Genomic DNA, 15,786 nt, shown 5'->3' on the forward strand with positions numbered 1-15,786 from the left:
TAATATTTCTAACGGCTTTGAAATCACATGTATTGTTTCTGTAAAGTATTGATACATTATATTGCCCTGCGCGTGCGCTTTATTGTGTTTTAATCGTTTTGTTGCCTTAATTATTTCTTCTATCGATATAGGATTATCTAATTTGGGGTACAACGGTTGTGTGTTTTGCCTTTTGTCAAATTAATTTAAGAAAGAGTCTGCGTCAATCGAATTTAAATTTGAACTACTTTTGTCGGCTAATGTACTGAAATTATAATGAAATTCGTTTAACGTTATCGTCTCTGAGATTTGTGATGAAGGTTTTCGCATGAATAATTTCCAAAATTCACGAGGTGATTTCCGTCTCATAATTCATTCGTTTGCTTTGGTCAAACAACTGTTGCAAAAGACAATCAGATGTTAGAACTTCTGTTTTAAAAAAAGACAGTTACTGCCGCCCTAGAAAAAAGACGCTGTGTCATGATTATATTTAAAACTCGAACTTTAGCGCATCATCGAACTTCATTTCAATCATTTTGTGTGCGAAATATATCATGTTTATGCCGACAGTGTGTATACATATGTAAAAATATCAGTTAATTATAAGTATTGCACTAATTTAAGGTCAAACGACGATGTTGATTCGTGAATTGATGTACGGCCTATGATTTGCATACAGTCTAAGCGTAGGGCCAAGGTTACTAAATCCTGTATGAAGAAAGATTTCGTATTGTCAAATTTATATTTTAAAACAAAAATTTACACACACAAAATCACAAGCTACCAAGTAAAGCGTGATACACACTGATTCCATTTCAGACAGAGCTTATAAATCAATGTTAGTTTTGTATGCAAATTAAATTAGCCGTTTTGCAGGTGCATTTAGGAGTTAAGACTTAGCATAGTATCATCATTCATGTGGGAACTGGGAAATAGTTCAAAATGTGCATTGTATCCGTTATAAAATTAAATACTGCAATCACAATTCGAACATTTATTTTCATTAGATTTTCATGAAATTGTTATTAAGAAAAATGTCGTATATATGTATTTATTAATGTCAGTAATCAGCCCAACATGAACACACATAGGTACAATCAATAAAATAACAGATTAAATGACATATATAATTTCTGGCACGAGTTGTCATATTATACCATATTTTATTAAACAAGTTCATGAATTTTGCTAGTGAATTTCCTGGACGAGTTTAATAAAATATGGTATGATATGACAACTCGTGCCAGATATTTTTGTCACATGCTTTTAAATGAGCAAATTAAATAAATATTTACGCAAACATAATGATCAATCCCGAATGTTTTTCGTGACGTCATTTGACGTTGCAACGTCATCTCAGAAAAATAACAAAATTCGATTGGTCAATCAAACGAAAATAAGCCGTTGAAAACGCTTAAAAAGTATATTACTCATATTAAAGATAAAAAAATATTTGTATTGGTTATATTACATGGTAAACAGGGTATGGCATGTGATAAAAGATAATGATATATATTTCTTCAATCCATGATAACATCGAATAACAACGCTGCCTGTCATTAACATCCGTTGAATGACCACTCTCGCTACAGCGCTAATTTGACTCCTTATCTCCTGGATGATAATACCGGAGTCAAACAACAACTCTATCTCAGCTCTACATTGCATGTCTCTGATAATCTCCACTAGCGCCATCATTTCTTGCACTTTTATGCATTATTTCATCATGATTCTATTGTAAATATCATTAAGACCATTAACAGCAGAGCCTTCCAGGAGCATCCGAAGTTCCACCTCCCTCAGTAGCTCTACCTTGAGTATATTTATCAGCTCCAGGATATCATCAGACTCACCGACCATCCAATATCCACAAGACAAAAATCTGTTCAATCTCTCCAGCCAAAGCATCTCCAACACCATCCTCATCTTGCTGAACCACAACATCGGTTCTGGGGACGCAATGATTGCCTGTCGTATCTTCGGCAATCTCAGAATCACCCGTGGACCTTCCGCCATCATGTCCGTGATATCTGCTACCCATTTACTTTGCTGCTTGGCATGCAAATCACTGGCTGCCTTTAAATTTCTTTCCGGAATCATGTAATATGACAATTGTTGTGTGACAATAGCAGTTTTAAGTTCTTTCAGTCCGTCGTGCAACCAGTGAAACAAACTCCGTGCATTGAACTTGTTCTGGGGATTGTTCTCAGCTTGCCATAGTACTATATTTTTCATCACATAGGATGTTATTTCTTTCTTACGAGGCCTTAGAACGTTTTTGAGGATCATTTTAAGCAAAACATACACTTTCGTGTGTGTGTCATTAAGGTTGTTCACCAGTTCAACCTCACCAGTGTTAAAACAAATCCTCCATTCCATGTGCTTGTTCTCACTTTCCTTAAATCCTGTCGGGGTTAGATAGGCTCCTAATGATACGACTTTCTGAACTATGTCTGGTGATGGCCAATGACGGTGTCTGGCAGCCCATCTTTGGAGGATGCTGGGCAGTGACAACGTAGTGCAGATACGAAGTCCGTATGAAGTACACTACACATTGTCATCGGAATCGACGGCCCCGCACGTTCATGCTGCAGAATGCCGCCATCATCTGCTACATATATTATTTTTAGTGTCGAAACGTCATCTAATAATAAGCCACTACCTAATAGAACGTCTCCCTTGCCATTATCACAAAGAGCATTGTCGATTTCTTTGCAATAGCTAGGCGTTTGTCTCTCTCGAAACAGTTTACAGTATCCGGGATATATACATGTGTCCATCCGGTACACTTCAATATTGTCTGGTATGGTGTGAAGATTGATACCAGTTTCGAAACATAGGATATTGTTCATAACGGCTAAATAGTCCGAATCGCTTTCTAACCGACAGGTCAGTCCCTCTGCCTTGCTGCCAGATGTGATTCTAGTAAATCCACGTATTCCTGAATTACACAGCCTATCATTCTCCCTGTACTTCTCAATCCGCCAACGTCTGATCTCCTCGCCGTACCCCAGGCGGGTCATTATAGTACTGGTCTCCACAGACACACTTTCAACATAATTCTGAAAACAAAATAACACATTCTTACTGTCAGTTAAAGATTCGTATATAATTTTATTTGAACTATAAACGGATAAAATATACACCTTTCGTAATTTGAGTGAAATATTAGATCAGATAAGTGTTCGTTTTTTATTAATTAACAAATAAAGTGCAGTAACTTCTGATATACGATGTAACTGAATGTTGAATTACTACATAATACATACAAAAAATAGCACGCGCACAAATAAAAACAGTCTGTGTGATAAAATTCACTCACATTATCTGTGTTGATAGACACTCAGACACACACTTGTAGTATGGATAGTAATATTACATTTTTTTTAGTTTATATTTGTATCTTTAACACTCATCTAAGTGTAGTATAGACACTAATAATGTATAAAAATGACTTTTTTATACTTAAACTGTCATGTATTGTAGTATAGAAACTAGTAAGATCCAATTAGCCTCAAAGTAAAATACACCCGATTTTTATAGTGTCCGTTTGAAACGTAATTCCGTGGGAATCTTGATAGTATATTCTGCATCATAAATCTAACTATGGTATATACGTGGAGCACAATAGACAGTACACTAAAAAAGTAATTCTCGAAGGTTCTATATTAAAGTGATATTATGGGCATCTAATAGTATATAAGTGTCTATCGCAACCGTTGTTTATTTTTGGTGGTTTCACTTCATATACACTATTATTTGTTAATGCAGCATCATTATATATAAAACACTATCCCGGAAAGAGAAAAATAATCCATTTGAATATCAAGCGTACTTTCGTTTTGACAACTGACGACAGCAATGATTCGATGTACGACGTGAGTCTAAATGTAGTTTTCATGCAGATTCGTTCATACTACACAAAGATACAATTTTGTTTTACGGATCATTTCGGCTTAGAGGACTGGGTGATTCATGTAAAATATCGAAAATGATATATGCTTTTTACAAACAACTGGAAGCAAGATGAGTTGTAGATAATTGGTCAGTAACCACATTTAAACTAATTCTTTTGACCTGTTAATTTCTTTCAGCTCAATTCAACAGTGAAAAATGCCCATAATATCACTTTAATGAATACAAGTTACAGTTCCGCACGTCATTAAAGTAAATTTGAACAAGCTAATTAGGTGAAATTCGATAAATAAAAATGTGAAATTTGTTCTCAGAATCACTTTAAACGTACAGAAAAACAATACATTACATCAATAAATATACATTTTCAGTATTAAACATTACAGTGCTTACAATCAGCTCTCCCTTGTTAGGTTCCTTAACATAAAACAATTGTAACATTTTGCAACCCATTGTATTCTTACTTATGGACAGAACATAACAGTTTGTTTAGTAAATCATGGCAACCGGCCCATAATAAAGAACACAATAAGACACTATAATACAATTTCAAAGTTTTATCACATGTTTCTGTAAATGTAATATTTAACTTCTCAAGTGCGCATCGTATGTAAAAGATGGAATAGGTAACATGTTTAAAGTGGTAACATGTCAATGTCCTAATAGTATTGTCATTATTCAAAGACATAATGTTGTAAAACTCGATTAATGTTTCTCAAGATAAGTACCACAAAGATAAAAAATACATTTCTTATATCACGATACCTATCACAATGAAAAAGATGCGTGTAATCAATTATTTTGATGTCTCAATTTGAACAATGTGTACATAATCGCGATTCAAATGGTTAGTCTGAATGTCTACTCAGTTCAACCTTGTGTTGATGGTTACCACTGCGAAAGTTTGCTAACGTATATTTAAAGTTTGTTCGGATATTCAGGGAAAGGTATCTCTCGGAATCTAGATACGTTTTAAAGCATTTATTATGATAACATCGACTTGAATTTTATATTAAGTCGTGCCAATTTTGTGTATGACAGTCAATACTACATTGTTTAAATATATTAATAAAAAGGCGTTATCGCCTAATTCTTCATTTATCCAAGCATAAACGAATGCGTACGTAAACATAATATTTTTTATTTAAGTGATCCAACAGTCCTTTCCGATATGGTATAATGATACGAGCATTAAGTAACAATTCTAGGATAACGATTACTGGGCATTTCCAGCAAATTACACTAATACCTTAGACAGTAAATTCATAGCCCCAGACCTGAGAGCCATAACACAATATGGTTGCTATCATGGAGTCTAATGTTTTACACATATTCATTGGGGTAAAGTAACCATATGAAATTTGATACATATACATTGAAAATATAGCTGTCTGTGCTTGTATGGATAACTTGTTCAGAGCTTCTGACCTCGATGAGAAAGGGTAAACATGTGCCCGTTGTAGTTGTTATTAAATGTTGTGTTATCTAGTCGTTCTTTATAATACTTAAGTTCGCATTTTTTTATGACACTACCTTCACGAAACGTGACGATTTCGGTTTTATTTAAATGGACTTTCATTACAGTAATTTTTTAAATATGTATAGTTACATTGAATTGTTGTCAAAACTATTGAACAGTGTCTGCTTGGATTGTTTTATCATCTTCAAATATTAAACAAAATATATCAGGTATTTGGGCATAAATAAAAATACCAGATCCACATTTTTGGGCGGATAATTCATCAATAAATAAATCGACGATAGTACAACTTGTTTTGTCACCCTGTCTGGCACCAATGTTGCAAGGGAAAAACTCTGTTATATATGAAAAAGAAGTCATTGTCCCATCATCCTGGGTAATTGATCTTGACACATGACTACAAGTTATACGACAATGCTTTTAAAATGTAGAGGAAATTGCCATCTAGCCCCTTTCTTTCGAGACATTGAAATAATTCAATGTGATTAATTTTATCAAAGGCTTTTTTAAATCTACGTATAAACATTAAAACCGGCCTCATTTATTGGTTAGACATTTTTGTAATCATTTCTTGCAAACAAAAAGTATTGTCAACGGCTGAATATCCATAGCGGACTTCTTAACATGGATTAAGATAACAATAACAGGTATTGTGGTGCATCTATGCATAAATAAACCATTGGAGTCTTTACATTCGTGCAATAGCAATTAATCCAAGCAGTAACATAATCAATACTTTAAACGAGAATCCAAGCAATTAGTTCATTGGTTTGTTACCATGTAAGAGTTTTGCATGAGAAATGCAGAACTGTTACAATGGATACACACATTCTCTGCATACTTACATGTACTTATGTGTTTGGTTGTGCTCTAAGTTTCTGACTTTCTTAAGAGTGACGTCTGTACAAGCTCGAAGCTGCTGTGTTTGGGAACATTCTACGTCTGTGACTTACCTGAGAACGACGCCTGTACGAGCTGCCGTGTCTTGGAATGCTCTCCTACTCTTACTTTCCTGAGAGTGTTTACTGTACAGGATGTTGTTTTTGAAACGCTTGAAGTCTATGGCAAACCCCTTCGTGACAACTGCATTTGCTGCGATGTCAGGGACGCTCTATGTCTCTGTCTGATATATACGCGAGTGAGGGCGGTGCAGGCTTCTTTCTCTGAGAAAGTTTTCGGTCTTATACTTACCTAAGTGTAACGATCGCACAGACTGCTTAGTCAAGGATTAGTTTAACTCGCCGATTGGCCTGTGTGTGCCGACTGTACATACTGATTGTACAAACTGCTGTATCTAGGAACACATTCAGAGTCTGACTATCATGTGAGTTATGAATTTGAGGCTGATGTATCTGGGAACGCTTTCAGTCTCTGGAGTGCCAATGAGGGACGACTATACAGGCTTCTTTGTATTGGAATGCTTTCAGTCTATAAAAATATATGTTGTATCTGTAAACGTTTTCAGTGTTTTAAACTCGTATGTTGCTTTACAGTCATGCTGTGTCTTCAAACTATATCAGTGAATGGGTCCTGTACAGTGAACTGTAAGAACTCTTTCAGTCTCTGTTTGACCTGGAAACGCTTTCAAACGTTTATATTCCGAGAGTGACTTCTGTACATTCTGCGTTTTATTGGAACGCTTTCAGTTCCTAACTTAACCGTGAGATGAATGTATGGGCTAATGTATGTGGGACACTTTCTTTCCATTATTGACGACTGTATGTGTTGCATTTTCTATGAGCTAATGTATTATAACGTGACGCCTGTACAAAGTCCCTGACTAACCCGAGAATGATGGCTGTAAAGGCCTTTGTATCTAGGGGCGCTTTTAGTCTGTTACTTACGCGCATGCAGCGCCTGTAAAGGCTGGTTTGTTTGGGAACGCTTTCAATCACTGTCTAACCCGATGGTTACCACTGTACAAGCAACTGTATCTGCGAACGTTTTCAATACATGAATAACCTGAAAATGACGCCTGTACAGGCTTCTTTCTGGAAATGTCTTCAGTCCCTGACATACCCAAGACTTTAAAGGATGTTGTGCCTTGGAACGCTTTCTGTTTCTGACTAACCCGAGAGTGGCGACCATTCAGGCTTCTGTTTCTGTGAACGCTTTCAGTTTCGGACTTACCAGAGAGTGACGACTGTACAGACTGCTGTGTCCTGGCACCATTTCAGTTTCTGACATTGAACGATCGGTGCCTCCTTCTGCCATTTCAGACCGCTGTATACACATAATTTTAATCAAACAATTAAATATAATTAAACAGGAAGATAGCTAACTTGTAAGCCCGAAGATTCAAACACGTTTACAAAGAACCCGAACTCAACAGATTAACATCGGTTCTGTGTAATTCGGATGATCTGGTGATAATAAGAACCAAAGATTCGCAAAACATTCCATATAGTCTCAATATTGCTTCCATTAACGCTATTGGGCTAATGCACAGAACGTAATAAAATCTTGGAATTCCCCAATCAGTTTTGGATTTTAGGCATGTCCAAACTTGACTATTGATACAAATGCCAAGCATTCTTGTTTCATGATTGTGATTAAGATTTACAAATTCAAAATATATGTCGAAACACATACACAATTAATAACATGGTAGAAAGTTAGAGTCGTAATGAAATACATGTAATTTTGAAAGTGTTTCTGCATTTTTGATTTTAAATCATTTAACTTTCTTTCAAAATTTGTTAATGTAAGATCAAATATTTTCGCGATATTTATTTACAGTATTGTGTCATAGAAATCAAACTCAATAAAATTATAAGTAAATATTTAAAAGACTGCGAAGGATTACTAATTATTAATGAACTTACCGTCAGTGTGATCACTCGATCAACACAGAGCAGGTTAATGACTAAAGTTTAACGTTAATGGTATTAATAGCGTTCGCCTCACGCTATAAAACACTTCATAAACCAGCATGACATAATACACTAGATCAGCAAACGATTTATTTGATAAATCAACCCCTGGTCTAATGAGCGTCATTTTGGACTCCTTTCAATATGAGCGCGCCCATAGGCATTGAAATTCAAAAAGGCAAGTGCGTATCGTTGGCGCAGCTAGAATTTGTTGAGCTGTAGGCCCGGTTATGATACATAAAAACGGAGTGTCCAGGGGTCCTCCCCCGGAAAAATTTTTAATCCTATAACGCCTGTGGTGAGATTTAAATTATATCTAGACAAATAATAAGATAAGAAAATATAAGACTTTGGCCTGCTTTTTTTTTATATTGTAATGCTTTATCTCAATGTCAGAGAATTAATTTTTGGTTTTGTTCGGCATCAAGGGACCGAATCAACCCGGATTCAGTCAATGGATCGGGATACGGGGCAAGTGCTCCATTTTAAATTTCCGCAGTCATAAACATCATTCGAAATGTTTCTTTAAAATCCAACGATAATCGATTACAACTTACTGTATTGTTGAAAGGGAGACAAGTAGATCTACATGTAGATCTATGTAAACTTGTAACAGCAAGTCACATGAAAAGAAGCCAGCTAGAATATATGCACATAGAAAGAAGTAGAGTTGATAATTGGAAGATATGTCCTTTGAACACGACCAGAATACATTGTCTGAGGATTATGTCAATATGAAATAGAGATTTCTAACACCTCACCCCCCCCCCCCCCCCCCCCGAGGGTAAACATTTTAATGCGTTTTTCGAAGTTATTTATTGTTTCATGCTTCAAAAACAATTGTAGGCCCGGGCCAGCTGTGCCTAATAGCAGCTACGCCCATGCGTATTAAAACATGTTTACATTATTAGTTAGCTCGATAACACAGTGTTATAAGATGTTACATTATCGACCGTGTTATAGTATTAGGTTCCGTTAGACAGTAGAATGAAATTTGTTCGAAGTCATTGAACTCGAAGTGAAATTGCTAGCGAAAACGGAACTAATCATTCATCATCATGCTTAACAATCATGAGTATCATTTCTATGGAGCACATAGTTATGTTGCATTTGAAATAGGGCACCATCCAGAAAGATTGGAATGGTACATGTCCACATATAAACTCGATAATTACGCATAATGATTACCGGCATTGTAATGACATGATTTTCATAAAATATCACATACAATTATTAATTGAAACTATTTATTGAAGCTAGATTGCACAAGAAGTCTGATGCTTGTTGAGATACTATCGAGTGTGTTTCCTGGACACAATCTATACGTGTTGTCTTCCGAGAAGATCTTTAGAAATCACCCGCAGTGTCAGTGGAGGAAACCGGGACCTTCTAACTAGACGGATACCATATCCAATATATCAGCACAACCTTTGTATATCCTTTTTATATAATCGGTATATATAATAATTGACGATTATGTTATTTGTCTACTATTAAAAAATCATGGTATTGGTTTTCAAGAATTTCAATTGTAAAAAGCAACATTTATCCTCAAAACAATAAAACCGTGTCCATACGTGCATGAACACTATTTGAAATACAGTCAGAATTCCTGTTGTTTTGGTATTTTTTTAATTCATTTACTGTATTTCATTTTATTACATAATATGTCGACGCGCAACATTCATTGATGTACGAATGCTTGTATTAAAGACGATGTACATCTGCATAATTCTTATCTAAATGTCTGTTTTGTTCTTTAACCACACAAAAAGAACCAAATAAGTTGTATGCCCTTTTTATTTTTAGTGGCTCCCATTCAATTAAGCAATGTTAAACTAAACGAAATGCATACATTGAAATACTGTGTTTGAACTGTTTATATGCGAACATGAGAAGGCAGTTAGTTCACTTTACGGGAAACATAAAGTTAGTCAACATAATTTTACAACACGCAATTCGTAAGGGGCATTTTAAAACAGTGATATGCCTATAGGTAATTAGTTATTTCTATACAAATTGTTATCATATTACGATAAGGCCGTTCGTATTTAAGACGTCTATGAATACGCTTGCACAATTGGTGTACACGCACACATCATTACCAGTGTATTATATTATATGTTTCAAAATAAACTATTAATAACATACCAAATGTTATCATGTTTTATTGAATGTGTTCCATAAACAGACCGAAAACTAGAACTTGAACTTTGGACATTTGATCTTATCAATTTAGAAGAGTATTTAAACACAGAGATTGTATGTGGACACCATACAACTGGATTGTTGAGCAAACGAATAACTCCACGAACCCTAATTGGAGAAGTTGTTCAAAATTATTTTTGTGTAAAATCTCCTTTACATGTGGGGATTACACCTTTAAAATGGACCTTTCAAACGTACTTCAGTAAGGACTGCATTATTCAGTTTTGAATATTTTATTGGTATTGAACAGAGGAAACACAACACACAATATACTGTCTGGAAACTATGCAAAGGACTTAGAATTTAATTGAACGCATTATTATATTAATAAAATGCTATCAGTATTAGTATTGTATGGGCTAGTAGGGTCAATATTCAGTGCGCCTTACAAAACGGTTACACTCCACTCACGGATAGGAACAATCACCGGAAAGCAAGTAGAGACTTCATTCTTAGAGAAGACTGGAAAAGTCAATATGTTCCTCGGTATTCCCTACGCGGAACCTCCGGTGGGCGACCGTATGTTCAAAAAACCTGTTCCAAAAGCATATAAACATGGGCATTTAAATGCAACGGACTTTGGCCCGGCCTGTTCCCAACACCTGGTAGCCATGATGGGATGGGTTCCCGGTTTTCCTGACGTGGGGGACGACTGTCTGACAATAAACATATTCGTTCCAGCCGAGAACGGTACTGGTTCGGGTCATGTTGATAACTATTCTCCGCACGCCGTAATGGTGTATATCTATGGTGGAGCGTACGTCATTGGACAGTCTAAAATATACTCTGCTGAAAATCTTACTCTAGTCGGAGACGCTGTTGTAGTGACATTTAATTACAGAGTCAGTGCCCTTGGATTTCTAAGCACCGGAAGTAGCAAGTATCCGGGAAACGCGGGTTTATGGGACCAACAGCTTGCCCTACGATGGGTGCACGAAAATATTGCAGATTTTGGAGGCGATCCACACCGTGTACTGGTCTTCGGGGAATCCGCTGGAGGGGCGAGTGCAATTTTACAAGCGCTGTATCCGGGAAACAGCGGTTATTTCCAGAGAATAGCGGCCTCAAGCGGAAGTCCGTTGTGTCCATGGGCATTCCAGCCGAAACCACAGGTATTTGCTAAAAGACTGGCGGAAAATTTCGGCTGCACGCAGCCGGATCTCGACGCCGCTGTGGATTGCTTACAACGGCTGTCACCCCAGACTATCGCCAATAGCTCGATCATTGGTACTCCAGAGGAGACGGCTTTCAGGGCCGAGTGGGACGTTGTATACGATGGAGACTTCGTCCAAAAGCCACAGAAGGACCTATTCAACATGGATTCCTCGTTGGATACGTTCCGAAACGTAGACCTTTTGATCGGATTCAATAACAATGACGGTGCGTTTATATCGCTTTTATCATTGCAACCATTTTTAACGAAACAACAGAACATGACCTTTGAGGATGGCATTCCATACGATTTCTTCAGAAACACCTACGTGCCGATGTTTTCGCGTGACCTCTACGGAAACAGCAGCGCCTATATGGATAAATGGATACTGCACGAATACACGGACTGGTCCAACAAAACTGACCCGCTTCTGACGCGGGAGAAATTTATGGAGCTTGCGAGCGACTTTGAGTTCTTTGTTCCGGCCCTTGTAGCCTTACGGTCGCACGCAACAGCCCCTGTCCGTTCCAAGGCCTTTCTGTACGAGTTCTCTCTAAAAGCAACCTTCAACTCGGCGCCATCTTGGATCGAAGGTATGGACTTAAATGTAGTATAGTACGTCACCAGTAAGCCATACGGTAACATTAGCGCCTACTTGTTTTTAGTACATACTTATCGAGTGTCTGCATCAAATAGTACTGTATTTTACAACCAAACACGGAATGTCGTATCAGCTACAAACATTTGCTGTGCCCATAGCATAGTAGTGGCCGGACAATTTTTTAAGTCAACACAAATGTTCGGTCAACTTCGGCAAGTATCGAAATACTTGGTTGACTTGACACGAGAAACGCCGTTAACGTCATGCATTGACGTTACGTTGTTTATCGAGCATTGCGCATAAAAATACATATAATATACATGGACAATAACATAAAATTGAAGTTCTGAAAACATGTATCAGTTTCGTTGGTTGGTTTTTGGCGTCCCAGGTGTATCAAAGACTTATATTATGTAAAAAAGACATGTATTAATAAGTCCGAAATGTTCGCAACTTCAAATTAATGTTGACATGTGACTCTTCTAAACATCAAAAGTTGTTTAAATTGTTTTCGACCATTTTTATTTAAATGTCGTCATACTGATTTAGTGGATATCCCTCCCAACATGTGCCTATATACGCAAAATCACTGTAAAAACGCGAATGAGAACTTGCGAAGGATAACTTCGAAAATGTTAACATTCTGTATTAATTCTGAAATGTTTTATATGCTGGAACTGATTCAGGCGCAATGCACGGGGACGACCTGCCGTTTGTGTTCGGGTTTCCGTGGACAATGTCGGAGGGCATGAAGTTCCGGAACCACGTGCCTGACTGGGAAAAGCGATACGCACGCAACATGATGGTCATGTGGAGCAACTTCGCCAAGACCGGGTGCGTTTTTTATCCACGCTTAATTGGTCATTGTCGGCGCAGGTAATAATACAAACTATGTTCTGTGAAGAGTTGGATGTCCTCAACCCTCACAAATAGTGTTTATGTATTAAAGCTTTTGGTTATCAAATGTTTGAATCTGTTATAATTTGCATACATTGCTTGCGAACCATGTACGGTGTAGAGTGAGTTGCCCTCGACCACCACACATCTATTTACGAGGATTATAAAATATATTGAACGAAAAAAAACACTATTTTGGGTATTCTAAAGTAAACAAAGTAGTCGGTCTACGGGAAATAAATTTAAGGTGCACCGGATTATGATCTGTGCCGTTTATGTCATTTTCTGAACCGGGGTTTTAGTAAACTTAAGAGTACCCGGGGTACTTTTAATCTATACCTTAGGCGACACTGACCAATTGAGTCACACGCCATAGTTTTTATTCGGATCTCCACATCTTTGAAAAGACTCCTCTTATCCAAAGTTTTAAAACAAAAACACGCTTAAACAACATTACTTGAGGTAATATTATAATTAGTACACACAAGTTAATCGTGGGGCAAACATATGTCCGTTTTATGGATACTCTTTCAAATACTAGTATACAAAAAGCGTGTTTTTTTCCTATCCCAAGTACAAAATCCATTATTGCAGATCCGATGTATTCCTTTATATGTGCCGTTGTCGTATTGTGTCGCTTAATATTATAATTGATAATTGTGAGCGTATGCAAGAGAGATAACTAAAACACAAGAATCACACAAATGACACAATTGAGTAATTTCCCTTTTAACTAAAGCTCTAGTATGTGATGTATCTGTACTAGTTAATAAACAACCAATAACAAATAACAGTCCGTATGTGAACAATCAAACTCAAACAAAGCTTGATGTACTGACACTCATACAGAGTAAATGTAATTGTTAGAGACTGAAGTACGGATTGAACGAGACTGTAGTACAGATTGTTCTAGACTGAAGTACAGATTGTTCTAGACTGAAGAACAGATTGTTCTAGACTGAGGTACAGATTGTACGAGACTGAAGTACAGATTGTACGAGACTGAAGTACAGATTGTACGAGATTGTAGTACAGATTGTTCAAGACTGAAGTATAGATTGTACGAGACTGTAGTACAGATTGTTTTAGACTGAAGTACAGATTGTTCTAGACTGAAGAACAGATTGTACGAGACTGTAGTACAGATTGTTCTAGACTGAAGTACAGATTGTTCTAGACTGAAGTACAGATTGTTTTAGACTGAAGTACAGATTGTTCTAGACTGAAGTACAGATTGTTCTAGACTGTAGTACAGATTGTACGAGACTGAAGTACAGATTGTACGAGACTGTAGTACAGATTGTTCCAGAACTGATTCGCATCATACACATTAATATACGAGAATCGCTCTCGGAAAACGGGGCTTAATGCCTGTTCGTGAAGTGTCTTACCAGGTTAGCCTGTGCAGTCTGCATAGGCTGATTAGGTAGGACACTTTTCGCTTTTGTGGTATTTTCTATTAAAAGGAAGTCTCTTCTCCAGTTTAGGCGGAAAGTGTCGCCATGCATATACTGTGTTGATTGCACAAGCTAATCTGGGATGACACTTAACGCACATGGATTAAACCCCGTTTTCTCAGAGTGAAGCTAATTTTAATTTTCTTTTTTTTTTAGTATTTTTACCTGATTAATGTTTAAAAAATTTACTTTTCTGTTTCTATATTGCAGAGATCCCAACCTTCCTGTGCCCCTTGCAGACAACCTATACTGGCCGCAGTATGACCTTGACTCACGCATGTATCTTCAGCTCGGTCGGGAGCCCAGCGTATCGCGGGATGTACACGGACAGAGGGCAAACTTCTGGCTAAACCTGGAGCCCTCTCTCCGACCAACCAGCTCTGGCCAAATAATCGGATAAAACTATTTTTTAAATAAATGAACATCGCTCTAGGAAAACGGGTTTAATGCATGTGCGTAAAGTGTCGACCCAGATATTGCTATGCGAACTGCGGGGACGACACGATCCGCCTATACTGGATGTTCGTTTAGATAACACTTCCTTTAAAAAAAATCAGAGCGGAAAGTGTCGTCCCCTATAAGCTTGTATGGACTGCACAGGCTAATCTGGGACGACACTTCATGCAAATGCATAAGCCCCTTTTTTACAGAGCGCGGCTCAAAACTATTTTGGTTGCACTTTACTTGGCCCTCTGGCAATTCATTCAAGACGGATATTAACGTATCAATTTAATAATTCGCTGAATGGTATACAATAAACTATGAATCAGGGTCGCTAACCTGAATATGACGCTTCGCATAAAATTGTGAAGCTCTAGCCTTTGCTGTCCAAGAGAAGAAGTTATTTTGATGTTCGGTTGTACAAAATATCACATAAGAAAAATCTAAAACGCCAAGATAAAACCTATATGTAGGCTCTAGCCGTTGTGGTTTCCGAAATGATTGTAGTAATAAGTTGATAAAACATACGGAAAACACATAACGCCCTTTGGCGCGGACAATTTTGAACCCAGAGCTATAATTTGAATAATCTTATTGATATATAGATGTACAAGAGACACTATTTCATGCTAAATATCTAAACTCTGGAAAATTGAGTCCCCAATAGCAATGATTGAACAAACTTAGTAGAAAACCACACTAAGACGCCAAATAATAAATACCAAGGCTTTGGGTCATATGGTTTAAGAAAATTAACATTTAAATCTTTTAAATAATTCAAT

At 37.0% G+C, this 15,786-nt stretch overlaps 2 protein-coding genes across 2 annotated transcripts in view; both read left to right on the forward strand.

Moving 5' to 3' along the window:
- The window catches only part of LOC127838009 (ribonuclease 3-like), a 521,860-nt gene that overhangs the window by 186,936 nt on the left and 319,138 nt on the right, over nucleotides 1–15,786 (forward strand). The window lies entirely within an intron of this gene.
- On the forward strand, nucleotides 10,515–15,230 carry LOC127838011 (cholinesterase 1-like). Its single transcript, XM_052365511.1, has 3 exons — nucleotides 10,515–12,201; nucleotides 12,896–13,043; nucleotides 14,774–15,230. Exons 1-3 carry the CDS (start codon nucleotides 10,788–10,790, stop codon nucleotides 14,961–14,963), a joined length of 1,752 nt encoding a protein of 583 aa, XP_052221471.1. The 5' UTR covers nucleotides 10,515–10,787; the 3' UTR covers nucleotides 14,964–15,230.

The sequence above is a fragment of the Dreissena polymorpha genome, chromosome 7 (assembly GCF_020536995.1).
Source record: "Dreissena polymorpha isolate Duluth1 chromosome 7, UMN_Dpol_1.0, whole genome shotgun sequence".
NCBI lineage: Eukaryota > Metazoa > Mollusca > Bivalvia > Myida > Dreissenidae > Dreissena > Dreissena polymorpha.

Excerpts from the sequence above, each read along its gene's own strand:
- LOC127838011 (XM_052365511.1), top strand. The coding sequence starts at position 10,788 with ATGCTATCAGTATTAGTATTGTATGGGCTAGTAGGGTCAATATTCAGT. Across the intron at positions 12,202-12,895 it reads GGCGCCATCTTGGATCGAAG|GCGCAATGCACGGGGACGAC; the intron begins GTATGGACTTAA and ends GAACTGATTCAG. Across the intron at positions 13,044-14,773 it reads AGCAACTTCGCCAAGACCGG|AGATCCCAACCTTCCTGTGC; the intron begins GTGCGTTTTTTA and ends TCTATATTGCAG.